We start from the raw sequence: 15735 nt of genomic DNA, 5'->3' as shown, positions 1-15735 counted from the left end.
AGAAATGAAAAATAAAACTAAAATCTGGGTCTTTCAAAAAACAACCTGATTAAATAGGAGAAAAAAAACCCAACAAAATAGCAAGTAGACAAGAAAAAATCACAAAAAGAAAAAAATTATCCAAACTTATTAGGCAGTTAAATGCTGACAAGGTTAAAAACACACAAAAAGAAAAACATCTTCAAAATATAAACACATACAAGAAAGCAAAAAGAGATCTTCAATAAAAATCTAATCTCAGACAAAGAAACAAAACAAGATAAAAAGGAACTACCAAACCAGGAGACAGACAGACAGATACACACACACACACACACACACACACACACACACACACTCCTAAGCCTAAACAAAGTGACAGAATTGTATTCTAAAGAATAGTATCAATGCTATACAAATTAGATCCCCAAATTAAGAAAGAACATACAAATACATTCTTTTTATGAGATAAAGTCATATTAATACCTAAAACAGGGAAGGATGAAGGAAAAAGTATAAAAGTACCGAAGACCAATATAAATTAATGTATTTCAACTTTAAAATCTGGTCAGACTACAGAAATACATCCAAATATCATCATGATCATATTGGTTTAGACAAAGATATTTCAACATAAGAAAAATAATTACCATAATTAACTATTTTAAAACCCAGAAATTTCCAAAACAACACAATAATGAATAAAGAACTTTTGATAAAATACAATCTTAAGGCCTACAATATTAGTATGAATGTTATAAAAAATATCTACCTAAAACCAAAAGCAAGTATCACATACACTGGAGATACAACATAAGTTGTATAATCAATAAATAGAGAGTGAAGCAAAGAGGATGCCCACTCTACACAATAAGCAATAGTAATAAGACAAGAAAAAGAAATCATAGATGTAAAAAGAGAAGAAAATTTATTTGAACAAAAGACCTAGAATTTCAAGGGAAACAATGAAAAGTAGGGATTTCAAGGGAGAAAAGCATTTACTTATTTTATATTATAAAACAGCAGTCAACAAAACCACAATGTGTTGGTTAAAAAAGAGGTAAATCAAACAGACTAGATAAGGAAGGAAGTATCAGAAACAATGGAATTCAACAGTTCAGTGGCAAACTAGAAAACATAAATTGATTAAGAAAAAATTTGTAACTTAAGCCATTATCTTGTGTTATAATGCAAAATGAATTCAAAACGGATATATGACCTATTAAGGTTACATTAAAGATCATGCTATGGAAAAAACTTTAGAAGAAAAGATCATATACCTTTCCCAGCTATGGATAAGAGATATAATCTTAACCAAAAACATAGTAGAGTCAATTTCAAGAAACAAAATGGATAATTTTGAATACACAAAAATTTAAAAAGTTCCTACACAAACAAAATTAATGCATCTAGTATCAGGAGGAAAACAGTGGAATGAGAAAACCTTTTTGTATCAAATTCCATGGAAAAGAGTTTGTTATCCAAGATATAGAGACAACTAACATAAATAAATAAGACCAAAAGTGATTGTTTAAATAGGTTAATGATGAAAAGCCAAGAACAAATAGTTCTCAAATGATGAATTATAAATTATTAACAATCTCATGAAAGAGCACTCCAAATCATTAATAATAAAAAATGTAAATCAAAAGAGCCTTGAGGGTTTTAGCTTCATATCTACAATTCAGTAAGAAGAAAAAATGTAAATAGTCGATGCTGGAGGGATTCTGGGGAGACAAGCACACTAATACATTGCTAGCAGTATAACCATTTTTGAAAACAATTAGAATTATGAAACATTTTGAAATAAAGCAAATGCCAACTGATTGGGGAATGGCTAAACAACAATTACAGTACATGAATGTAATGTAAAATTAATATGCTATAAGCATAAATGATGACTATGAAGATTACAAAGAAGCATGGAATGATTTATACAATCTGATGCAGAGTGAACTAAGAAGATCAACATGCAAACTAACAACAACGTAAATGGAAAAGTACAACTACAAAAGAATACAAAGTGAATATTGTAAAATTACAAAGAACAAAAATGACCCCAAAGAAAAGAATGCCAAAGATTTTATATTTCATCCTAGAGGTGACAGGGAGCCATTAGAATTTATTTTTTGCCTTTTTTTTGGAGGGCAATTGAGGTTAAGTGACTTGCCCAAAGTCACACGGCTAATAAGTGTGTCAAGCGGCTAAGGCTGGATTTGACCTCAGGTCCTCCTGACTCCAGAACGGGTGCTCTGCACCACCTAGCTGCCCCATTAGAATTTATTTTAAAAGTTATACCAGTGGAACACAAGTTCTGATCAACCTAGAAAGGTGTTGAATATAGACCTGGTGATACCACATTCCTGTCTCTTGAAAACAAGTAAGATAATTTCAGAGAGGTTGGTCAGTGAGTGATGATGAATTTTTTTGAGGGTTGGGATCACATTAAAGGAGTGTCCACAGGGATGAACTCATGAAATATTGGAGCACTGAAAGATTTATACATGTATATATAGCATCTTAATGTATGTATTTATTTAATAAATGGAGGCATGCATAGCAAATTTGCCATATTTATATCCCAAGCCATCATCTCACATATCTAACACCTCTCAATTAATTAACAGCTGCTACCTTAGTTCAAGCCCTTATAATCTTTATTCTAGATTACTACAATAGCTTCCTCATTGGTCTCTTTATCTCAGGTATCTATCTCTCCATTTGAGTACATCCTACACACTTTACTCCAAGTGCTTTTCCTTAAGCACAGATCTGACCATATCACTCCCTATTCAACCAAGTCTAGTGGTAATAGTATCACATAGGGATAGCACCAGACTTCACAGATGATATTCATACAGCAGCAAGCCAAAAATGGCTTTCACATTTTAAAACAAAGTTTTGTTGTATTTAAAAATTTAAAAATCATGCTTAGTTTCCAGGGCCCTACAAAAACAGACTGCAATCTTATTTGGCTCTGAGCCCTGAGTTTTTCAACCCAACATAAAGTCCTTTAGTTAGCTTTTAAAACCCTTGTCAACTTTTCCCCAACCTTTCATTCCAGGCTCACTGTGCACATTACTCCTCCTATAGGCAAATGTCTCTGTCCCTCACATACGAGTTCCCATTCATCATATCTGTAATGTACTCTCTCTTTGCCTCTACATCAAAGAATCCCTTTCTTCTTTCAAGTAACCACCCTGAAATTAGGTGGGGTGGAGGGGAGAGGAGATACACATTTGTTAAGTGCCTACTTATACAGTAGGCATTAATAAACTATATAATCAACTATATAATAGGCATTATGCTAAGCCCATTAAAAATATCACATTTAATTTACATAAGGGCTTCCCTGATCCCTCAATCACTAATGTCCTGTCTTTTAAATTATCTTATTTTTAGCCATTTTATACTTATTTATTACAGTTACTCTCTTTACACTGATTCTGAACATACTTCTTTCTGTTCAGAGGGGATATTCTTCAGTTGTTCAGTCATGTCTTAACTCTCCATGACCCCATGGACCATAGTACAATAATACTGTTTACTGGGTTTTCTTGACAAAGATACTAGAGTGATTTGCCATTTCCTTCTCTAGTGGATTAAGGTAAATGAGGTTAAATATCTTGTCCAGGTTCACACAGACATTAAGTGTCAGAAGTCAAATTTGAACTCAGGTCTTCCTGACTCCACACACAATTCTCTATCTGCCAAGTCACCTGGCTGGCTATTCAGCAGGGTAGCATGGCATAAAGGTTGGAAAGCTGGTTTGAGAGTCAGGAAGCCCTGCCTTCAAGCGTTACTGTGACATATACTGACTGTGTGACCTTGGGCAAGACACATAACCGCTAGGTACACTAGGGAAATCTAAGAGTATAAATTGCAGAGAAGGTAGAAACCAGCAATGGTAAATGGAGTTTCCTCACAAGAAAGTTCTCTATACTAAAGAAATCAGAGCTTTTGTCCCTAGTCATATACTTCTTGAAGACAAGAGAACAGTTATCCCTTAGATTATTGTTCTTTTAATGCATTTATTTCTTATATATGTTAAAAGACAGGACAAAGTTATTTTGTAGCCTGAAATATAATTCTTATGTTTTCATAGTTATAAAATCATGTTTAATTATACATTTTACTTCAGTTGTATAGAAAAAAAGAGGTAATCAGTATAAAAGAAACTTAAAAAAAAGTTTCTGTTGAAAATTTTATTATACTACATAAACAATGTAGTTTTTAATAGAGTTTCTTAAGCAGTATAGAGAGTATTTGCTCAGGCATCCATCTCCACTTCACTTAGTTCCATATCCCTAACATCTCATCCCTCTCTACTGCCACCCCACAAAAAAATATTTTAAAAATTTATTTCTACCCAAGTCTCCATCTCCTTCTGTCTTCTTCTTCATACAATCAGACTTTAGAATGCTGTCCAACTTCAAAGCTGAGTAAGCTCAAGGTTAAGTTCATTTGGAGTCTGGTACCCTGGCTCTGACAGCTTTTTAAAATGGGTTTCTCCAGGTATACTTTGCTCAACAATAAAAGGAAGAGATGGCCTAGATAACGTCCAATGTAAGGCTCTAATATTATATAACTGTGAGTCGATGTCTCATGACTTTATCAGAAGGGAAGAGAGGGAAAAGTACTTATTAAGCACCTACTCTATACTAAGCACTTTACAAATATTATCTTGGTTGGTCTTTAACTAGTGCTTCTTAAACTGTTGGTGAGGCCCTGTGAGTCGTGACCAACATTTTAAGAAGCACTAAAAGGGTCTTGAGTGGAAAAAGCTTAAGAAGCCTGCTCAAAACAATCTTGGAGGGTGGATGTTATTATGAGAAGGAAATTATAGTTGAGGAAACTGAGGCAGGCAGAGGTTACTTTCTAGGGTCACACAAGTCAGCTTCCAAGGACAGATTCTGAATCCAAGCCCATTCCACTCGCCACCGCAGCACTTAGATGGGTATAGGCCTACAGAATTTTGAAAATTGTAACCAACAGGATTCAAGGAAACCTTGGAGCATATCAGGTCTATAATTACCAACTGTTTTACAAACAGTTCAGGAAAACACATGCTTTGCAGAAGATTGTTTTAGTTAGACTGGGAAGTTGGCCACTTTTGTTAAAGCATCTACTACATTCCAAGAATATGCTAAGCACTGGGGATACAAAGAAAGACAAAGGACAGTCAGTCCCTGCCTTCAAGGAACTCACAGTCTGATGGAGGAGACAATATGCAAACTATAAACAAACTATGTCACAGGATAAACTGGAAATAATCAACAGTAAGAAATACTAAAATTAGGAGGGACTGGGAAAGGATTCCTTTAGAAGATGGGATTTTAGTTGAAACTTGAAGGAAGTCAGAGAAGCTAGGAGGCAGAGATGAAGAGGGAGAGCATTCCAGGCGTGGGGGACTTAGTGAAAATGCCCAGAGTCAAAGGATGGAGTGGAACAGAAAGGCAGTCAGTGTCATTCAATCACAGAGTATATGACCAGAGTAAGCTATAAGAAGACTGGTAAGGTAGGAAAAGGCCAGGTTATAGAGGGCACTGTGTTTCCCCCAATGTATTTTGTGCCATGAGCATTTTCTACATCAAAAAATGTGTCGTGAACTAGGATAATTTAATATACTATTCCTAATATGCTTTTAGATTTATTCATCAAATGCTAATAACTACAGCAACTTTTGTCCCCTAAAGTTCCAAATTAAAATGTATATTAACTATAAAGCATAAAATTTGAAAAGTACAAATATTCTGAACATTCTGTAAAAATTAAAAAGATTATTCAGCAGGATCAAATATGCTTACTACTACCTTCAAGACTTCATATTAAATTTCTTATTTTGCAATTTTTGTTGAACATAAATAATTTAAACAAGAACAACAACAACAATCTCTAGTTAGTATCTGGAAATGCTGAGTCTTCCTTTAAATCATCATTAACATATTTTCTATTCACCAAAGTCAATGTTCAATCTTACTGGTGCAGTTTGCAATGGAACAAAGATAAAGAAGGCAAGGATTTTTCAAAGGTAAAAGATGATAGCATTATCAATTTACCATAAAACTGATTTTTAGAAATTATAAGAAACTCCCAACTCCCAGCAAATAAAGAGGGTATGATACACCAATAGGACATACGTACAAGTTAACCATGATCCTGAAATCTTGGCTTCCTGAAAAGAACTACAACAACATCACTTAAAAAAAAACAGCAAAAAATACCAATTTCTGAAGTTTATGATATACTATGCTGATTATCCTGCTTTTCTAACTTGACTCCCTTTTTTAATTCTTAATTGCAGATGTTTCCAAAAGTTCAGCCTTTGCCTCACATTTTCTTTCTTTACTCAGAGATGTTAGTTAACCTTACAGATACAACTACCTCAACGTCTACTTAAGACTATTTACAAACCTTTATCTCTTGCTCTGCTCTCAACCTTGTCTCCAAATATATTCTTATTGTTACCAATTAACTAGTCTGGTGAAACCTTAAACCAAGCATGTTGAACACCAGAACTTCAATCATTCCTCAAAACAAGTCTCATCTTCATATTTTTTTTTTGGTCAATGAAACACCATGGTTCTTCTAAACACCATCTTCTCTTCTTTCTTCCCCTTCCTCCTCTCTTTTTTCTACCCCCTTCTCTTTCCTGCTTCCTCTCCCTTCCCCCAAACACTTTGTTACAAACAAATCTGTGGAGGGAAAATTTCAAAATTAGATAAGAAAATGTTTACAGTTAGGGATCCCTGGCTGCTTTTCCAATTTCTATTAAAATTGGCATGAAACAAAGAACAAAAGTTTCCCTGACCATATCTCTTACACTACACAGGAGCTACTTTGGCAAACCAATTTCTCTAAAACATGAGTTGAAGGAATATTATGATTCTAAGTTTGGGATTTTTTCTTGTTTTATTTTGTTTTGACTTCTTACCCCTACAACTAACCAGTCATTTAAGTTTTGATTTGTCTTCTGAAATATCTGTTGCAGTTCATCCTTCCTTTCTATTCTTTCTAGCTCAAGCCTTTATGGCAAATCAGGCCTATATTAACACCTCCTTATCAGTGACCCTACCTTGATTTTCTTTTCCCTCCAATACATTCCATTCAACTCTATCTATGCTGATACTCCTAAAACAATTCTTTGCCCATAGGAGTTTGATAAATAATTTTGACAAACTGATATAGCCTATAGGCTTTAGGGAGCTATTAAGAACTTCTGACCAACAGAATGGTACAAGATTCATTTGACCATGGTACGTATGTACAGGAGGAAAAAAATTTTTTCTTTTCTGCAAGAGTTTAGTCCACTGCCTATACTACAATTACTACACAGAAGTACCTGCAGAGCTCTATTATCCTCTAAGGAGCAGCACACATTTGCCACTTCTGTATATGAACACAGAGAGGAGTGCTTAAAACAAATGCAAGAGAAAGATTAGCATCATCCTACGATCATTAGTCATACTTTTATTGCTACATCATATCCTGAAAGGCTATTTCCAGGTCCCTATCTCATCTAATCCCTCATATCCCAGTCTCAAAAGTCTGCTCGTAAATTCTTTTCCTGTCTGAATTTCTAAACAATTCCTTAACACTTAAATTTTGAATTTTATTTGTTCCTGGCTTGGCCCAACACTGAACTCAACTTTGGTCTCATCTCACACTACCTGCACGTGCCTCATTTTGATGGTGATTAGACTGATTCTGAGCTACTGTCAGTACTGTAAACTACGGATCATGTCATTTTATGCTTGTCTGTGCTTTTAACTGCTAGCCAAAACTCACTTGGCAATGGAAGAAGGGAATTTGGGGAATCAGTTTGCCTTTGTATTTGATTATATATTCAAATCCAAAATCCTTAATATTGAAACTCTCCATAGTCTTGCCACTGGATACCATTCCAGGCACACCTTCCATCATTCACTTACTACTAATTATTATAAGGACTTAACCAATCACCTTCTAAAACCATGGTGCTGCTCATACCAATTTCCACACCTACAATGCCCTTCTTCCTTGCTACCTAAAAACTCCTATAAAGGTAGGTCAAGCTCTCTGTTTTTACTAAAATCTTTTCTGACTAGCTCAGCTTATGGTTTTATTTCCCTTCTCTGGATTCTCAAAACATTTACTATTTTTTCTACTGACTAGCTAATCGTTAATTTTTCATGTATGTGCTATATCTACCACCTAAAGCAGATAAAAATCAATGATATTTTAGATCATGTCTTATGTTTCTTTCTATAGTCTACTTTAGGACCTTACACATACAAGGGGGTTAAAATATATGTGATGAGTATAAAAGTTAGTACCAAACTTTTTGGCAGTAAGAAAAAAAAATTTTTTGGAAGAAAAACTGACAAGGCAAATTGCACCTATAACATTCAAAAACTCAATGTTAGAATTTCTCCACATCGCAATTCTTCAGTGGTAGTAAGACAGAAAACTACAAATTCCCAATGTTACCTTCTTTGAATTTCCAATTCTTCTTGTGATGGACCATTCTGCACTTGGGAAGGCAGTTGTGAATTTTGTCTAGGTAATGTAGGACCTATGAAAGTGAAAACAAGATTATAAATGAGTATTGTTTTTATACTAAAGTTGATAAAATATATAAAATCAGGAAAATAATACAAAATCATCACAAATATTTACAAATGTATCTTCCTTTTGTAGCAAAACAAAACATAAGCTTCGTAACACACAGCAAATGAAAGAAGACTGCAACAAAATACTGTCATTATTTCCAGAAGACTTACTTGAAACAAATGGAAAAAACTTCAGGAATAAAGAAAAAATAAAAATTTATACATGAAGAGCATAAGAGTAAAACAAGTAATCAATGAGAATCTGAAGAGGCACCTGAATTTGACATTCTTTAAGACAATGAAGAAACATTATCTCTGAAGTAATTACTCATGATTGAAGAGGGAAAGGGGAGGGATGAAAACGGTGTAAGATACTCAAAAGAAGAATTAGAATTGAAAACTCACCTAAATAGAACACTGGAAATGAAAAACAGGAGAGAAAGAGCATGAGAACCTTGTTACTAATACTGATTTATGATGTTACTGCAAATTTAATGACGCATTATAAATTTGTTGGCCAATTAAAAAAATGACTTTTTTATTCAATGACTCTGCATTTCTGGCACTGAATAGAATGGATACTAAATTTAACCATTATAATTAACCTAGCTAATTGAATTTTGAACATAGGTAATCTTCAAAGACTTTTAAGTTGTATAAAGCATCCTCCACAGCTACCAATAAGAATTTTTTTTTTAGGTACATGTCTCTCATTATACATTCTACTGCTCAAGTCTTTAATCAATCATCAGCCTAGCAATTATTGGGGTAATTTCTGCTGCCAAGAATAGAATTGCTCCCCAAATTAGTGGCAATGATAATAGTAAGATGTTTTCAAAGATGAGATCAATAAATATTGGAACTATTCCTACATAACCATATTTAGAAGTCAAAACATTTACATCTTATAACAGTACAGAAAAAGAAATAATGGTCACCACCTTCTATTCTGAATATAAAAATATTGAAACTTAACATGCCAAAACTTGTCAAAAATGTAGAATATTCATCAATAAAAATGGTAAGATACAAATAAAGGTATTTTTTGAGATTTTCTGAAAGGCTACTAGACTACTAATAAAGAAAAAAAAATTAATACTCGAAAGGATCAAGCTCATTTGAATTCTGGGCTAACCGATCCAGCAGTGAAGGATCATGATTATTTACCAGAATTCTATTTTCCCCCTCATACAATACACTTTCAGTAATTATTTGCTATAAAATAATTTGAATTTTCTTATAAATTACAAATTAATCAGCTAACATAAATTTAGTGGTGCATGTTTTTAAATTTTGAAAAGTAATCCATTTTGAGCCTTCAACTAAAGAAAATTTAAAATCTACTATTCTGTTTTTAAAAATATGTTATTCTTACCTAAGAAGCACAGTATGAATAGCTGAACAATTTTGCAGGCTGCAGTGTGTATCATACACATTTCATATCTTAAAATATACCACCCACACCCATCCCTACCCCCATCCCCACCCCTAATAAAAATACAAATGTTGTCTGTTACTATTATGTTAAAATCTTGTATTATTAACACTAACACTTAGGGGGAAGAATGGGTATATAACAGGTGGTCGTAGGGCTTTTTTTAGAAAAGCATATACAAGTGCATGGATAAATTTAAGAAACAATGAAAAAAAGTCTGCATCTAAAGATGGTGCATATTCAGGCTACTCTTAGCTAACTATTCCAAATAGGCAATTAGCTGTAGTAATTGACATCATCACTATATTCACCCTACTTCCAAGAATGTCTAAGAACAATTTTTATGTAGTGTAAATTAAATATGAAAATTCATACTGTTACAAGTTTTAAATACAGTAGTTGTCTTTTATAGGTTAAATAGCTTGAAGTAGCATTTATTTACAATATCTGGTATATTTTTAATTTTAAATGCAAAACCATTTACTAATCTATCAGAAAGATTTTTTTAAAGGTAACCATGCTTTCTGATATGCTGGCAGAGTTGTTAAGAGAATATATAAGAAAGAAATTTTGCTCCAATATTAGTTCATGTTATGTACAAAATGCAATGATAAAATATCTGCAGATGAAATCTTTTAAGTAATAGAAATTAAAATAGAAACAGTTTAAGAAAAAAATTCAATTTCAGGTAGAGCATTGGGCTAGGAAATTACGAAACCTGGATCCTAGTCCTAACTCCTGTTACTTAATTTCTTAGGGATATCATTTAATGCTTCTGGGCTCGGGTTCCTCATCCGTAAAAAGAAGTGTTTTTACAGATGATTTCTAATTCTTTTTCCAGTTCTCAAATGCAATGATTTGATGATTCCAGTAATAACAATATTAATTCATATTTCTATAGCACTTTAAAGTTTACGCAGTGCTTTGTTTACTACATCTCTGTGAATTCAGTAGTCATATTATGAACCATGGTTGCACAGAGATCACACTGGAATTCAGATATTCATTCGATGTAAATTGAGTGTTTTCTCATTACACCATATATCAAGGTACATGCTAAAAAAACTTTCTCGAAGTGAATACTAAATCCTAATTAGTAATACAAAACTCTTAAAGAACATTTATTTAAGGCTGCTAAAAAACCATTTATATAATCTAGGTAAACACTTTATAATCTAACTTAAGGTTGTGAACTTGTAAGGCCACTAAACCATGAATAATTATTTGGTGATGGTTGTTTTTACAATCTAACATGACAGTCCAAAAGCTTATTAAGTTGTAGTCTATTAAATATAACTTGTCTATAATAACTCAATATTAACCTAAAATTATGTACTTTTTCAAGAAGAAATAATTTATTACCTTTGAAATAAAAAGATCAGGAAGACTTGATGTCATAATGTGAATTCTTTCTGACAAAAAACTTAAAAATGCCTTAAATTGAAAAACTGATTTTTAGGTTTTTAGAAACCTAATTTCATAAGTTTAGGTTTTAAGTACTGAAAAATTCTAAGCAGTCCTATAAATTTTAACAACTCTACAAAATTTTCACATAACTCTTCCTATATTAACAAATGTCATTTGTGAAAGATAATGCGATGATATATCTAATGAAATAGGTATCAATATCTCAATTAAGTTTTCTAATAAAAATAAATCCAAGGGGTAGCTAGGTGGTGCAGTGAATACGGCACCAGCCCTGGAGTCAGGAGGACCTGAGTTCAAATCCGGCCTCAGACACCTAACACAAAAACTAGCCATGTGACCTTGGGCAAGTCACTTAACCCCAATTGCCCTCCAAAAAGGAAAAAATAAAAAAATAAATCTATACAATTCTAATATGTTTGAAGTCTTACTTCTTTACATCATTATTTGGTTGCTTACACTAATAAATTCATGAATACCAGGTCATTTGATATCAGAAAAGGCCTTTCTGTAAAACAACAAAAAGAAAAACTGGAAGACTAAAATTCTTCACTAAACTTTTGTTTTCTTTCATCCATTCAACAGTTATTTAGTTCTTCAGCAACAGAACTATCCAGATTATACAGAGTTCTTTCTAAAATGAGCAAAAACTAAATATGTAAATTTTAAAGACACTGTCTGCAAAGTGATTGTGAACGCTTAGGTCTGTCAATTGAGTACCACATACTGAATGCAACCTGAAAAAAGAAAATGTGAAAAGTTGGGAGTTTGTGATTTTATTTGCCACTCCATTCCAAAGAAATATGTTTCTTCTATGTGTCTGCATCATGACTATCCTAAACTTTTAAAGCTACATTAATTCACATTTCCTGTATAGAAATCACATTATCAATTTACTATGTTTGCTACTTAGTAAAACAAACCATTTTAAGGCAAATGTAACAGACCAAGACAGAGGCTGCAAAGGCTGATCAATCTTAAAATTTTTACTCAATAATTTTTTTGCGGGGGAAGCAAAAATAACGTCTCCCATACTTCAAGCATGACATTTTTATTTTAAAAAGCAAAACTACTAAGTAAAAACCATAGGACTGAATTTTAAGAAAAGCAAAGAAAAAGGTATTTTAATTGAGGAAAGTCAAAATGGACATGAAACATTATCTTTGGAGACAGTAAGAGAAGAAATGGCTTCTGATTCTACAGAGAAAATATAGCAGAACTTTGGGAATGATTTCATCTTTGTTAAAAACTAAGTTTACTATATTTTATACAAGAAACCTTGAAGAGATAGGAATCATTTCAAAGTCCTTTTACAATAATGAAAAGACTGAAAAACAAATAGCTCTCATGACTTTTCCAATCTGTTCTAGTAAGAGGCAGTTTTTTTTTTCTTCATAAGTAGACGTCTATAAAAAATATCATTCAATGGCATGTAGAGCTATAATCTAGAAAATCTATCATAGCTATCTGAATACTGTTCATTCTAAGTCTTTGAATTTAGGGGAAAAGACTACATTCAGTCTGTGTTGAGTTTTTTTTAAAGCTACCATAATGATGGCTTGCTGCCAAATCTTAAATACTGAAAGCACAAAGCATTTTGTATGCAATGTCTATTGTAATATAAGCATTGTGAAAGAATTAAAAGAGCAGGACTGAAAAGGATGAACATATTGAAGGAAAATGATCAAAATGTGGTCATATAATTGTCCTTTTTATATGAGACTTCATTGGTTAAAAAAAAATTGGAATTAGGTTTTTGCTCAACTCAAAATCAAGCACAAGACCTAAAACATGCGGTACCCACTAAGAATGGTTAAGGCTATGTATGCTTAATCATCATTACTTTTCCTAAAATATCAAGGTCATTATGAACCTGAATAATGGAGAGGGGAAGAGATTGTGGGGAAGGCAATTACATGTCTCAGAATAAAGTATTTAAAAAGCAAAGCAATGTCATCAAATCTCTTTAAAAGCAGGGAAATGATCATTTGAACTTTGGCTTTGCCTATCAACATATATTTTAAGAGGTAGCATTAGCTATGATGTATCTAAAAACCTATCTTCTCACTGAGATTTACTTACAAGGGCATTTTAAAGAACAAAAGTCCTTTATTAGCAATATCTGACAAAGGGAATGAATGAGGAAAAGAGATTAATAAAGGAGTGTTTTTTGTTCTTGGTATTACATGAATTGTGTCTTGCTCTTTTATTTTTACCTTCCCATGGAATTGTTACAGATGCATTTAGTAGATGTTAACCTATTCTGGCTGGTAATGGCTGAAGAGAATGCACAGTAGAGGGGATTACCAAAAACTCCTTACTATTCTTTACCAAAGCAATTGATTTCCCTGATTATTTCAATACAGAAAATCTCCTTTGAATATTTGTCTTTTAATTGCCAAGTTACCAAAAAATCATTCTCTTTTTAACATCACATATCTATTCTACAAATAATATTATTTTCATTCTCTTGACACAAATTACTTAACTGTACAGTTAAAAGAGTATATATTTTATTCAAAAAGTATTTATTTTATTCATTTCAATATTACTTCAGGTTTCTGTGATTTCATTGATGTGGGTACTACTTCTACTTACATATTCTGAAATTTTCTATCACTTAGCAGAGCTTCCATGACTGAAAAAATTTGGCTGCCTATATGGCCAAATCTGATGAGGAATCTCTCTAAAATCAGCTAGGCTGGACCTCAAATGACAGGCATGAAGTCCCTGACTTGGGTTTGAAGCCATTCTAAACTTGATAGACTCTGACAGAGGTTATGCTCAACTGCCATAGCCATGAACTTAGGGTCACCTCCACATCATCACATGGTAATTAGATAGGACATTAATGGAGAATTTCATACATACACAAAAAATTAAGCTAATAAAAAGAGAACTGTCATTTCATCAGTTTGCCTCATTGACAAATAATACAACTTCTCTACAACTTAGGTTTCTTAAATTCCTACAGCCAAAAAAATTAATCACTCCTGAAAGTTAACTTAGCTAGGTTGACCATTGGATAAGAGACACAAAATTCATTATCAGGTTATCACTCAAACCTTTCTCCTTCTTTCCTCCCACTTCACACTCAACTGGCAAACTCTTCAAAAGAAGCCAAAGATCATCTCTATTTCATGAAAATTAGTTAGTAAGGAAGGTAATAAATTTTACACTTTTTACTCTCAGTGGAAGCTCTAGGCATTCATTTCAAAGCTTAATTCAGAGGAAACTCAAAAAAGGGTAGTTTTATTTTAATCAAAAAACTGGGTTTTTTTTACACTTCACTGTCAACTTTTTACAGAATTACTTTGACTGACTGAAGCTGAATTAGTCTTTCTCCAGGTGGTCAAGTCCTTCTTAATTTACAGAAGAGCTGGCCAATTTGCAAGCACTATTTTCTGTTATTAGGTCTTAATATAAAATAGAAATAGTAGTGTACCAAAAATGCAAGAAATTTACAAAGGAAACAAGAATTAAAATGCCCTTATAATAGGCATAAATATAGTGGTTTACAATTTAAGATAGAATATTAACCTAAGACCGGCTCAAAAGACAGTGTGGATGGCCTGTCTAGGAAAGAAAATCAGAAACATATTTCCTAAAACTAAAGCATAATATTCGAAGGACATTTTGGCTCCACTTGATAAATGCTGATGATGAATAACCTAATTTAACTATCATGTCTCAGTCACTACATGGAAATCTGTAAACAATTCAACTGCTATATGAATATTACAACAATGAAATGCTAATTTTCTAGTTTAGTTTTTGTTTTGGAAAAATACAATAAATAGTTCCTTGCTAATTGCAAACAAGCAAGAATATTCACAAATTTAAAATAATTTTCCTTTATCTTTAATCTCCTTTTAGTAAATTAACAATATTAATATTTAAAGTGCTATGCTCTGTCTTGAATATAAAGCAGAAAAAGTTGCAATATTCTGAAATAATAATAGTAATGAATATAACTTAGAATTTATACTGTTAGTAAAAATCTGTAATATATTTTTCCTTATTAAAAATCAACTTTTTCAAATTACTCAGTACTCCAAACTGTCAAATTAAAGCTTCTTTTTTAGAGTTTAGAGTTTCAAAACTATAAAGGGAAATAAAAGGAAACCAAAGTGAAAAAGCCTAACTAAATACCAAAAACAGAATAACCAGTCTTTTGCTTGGATGTTTTTATTCTTTCATAATTTGTTTCATTAGGGCACCAAGATGAAGTGGGCTTATATGTGCATTTTCTAAAAGCCTACATTTTCTTAGGCTAAGTCACAATTACTTGTGACAATTTTTTTT

The 15735-nt window shown here is 32.6% G+C and overlaps 1 protein-coding gene across 11 annotated transcripts in view; it reads right to left on the bottom strand.

Annotated features, from left to right (window-relative positions):
- Nucleotides 1-15735, bottom strand: part of ENAH (ENAH actin regulator) — a 136200-nt gene that overhangs the window by 37366 nt on the left and 83099 nt on the right. For all 11 annotated transcript variants that reach the window (XM_069062574.1, XM_069062576.1, XM_069062577.1 and 8 more), the window contains one exon: nucleotides 8449-8533. In XM_069062574.1, the coding sequence (XP_068918675.1) occupies nucleotides 8449-8533 (85 nt within the window). The remainder of the gene's footprint in view (nucleotides 1-8448; nucleotides 8534-15735) is intronic.

This window comes from Petaurus breviceps, unplaced genomic scaffold, assembly GCF_028583685.1.
Source record: "Petaurus breviceps papuanus isolate PSGF00001 unplaced genomic scaffold, PetGlider_PUasm1.0 90466, whole genome shotgun sequence".
In the NCBI taxonomy this organism is placed as follows: Eukaryota; Metazoa; Chordata; class Mammalia; order Diprotodontia; family Petauridae; genus Petaurus; species Petaurus breviceps.
Note: the sequence above shows the minus strand (reverse complement) of the source record. Positions and strands in the feature narration are given on the sequence as shown.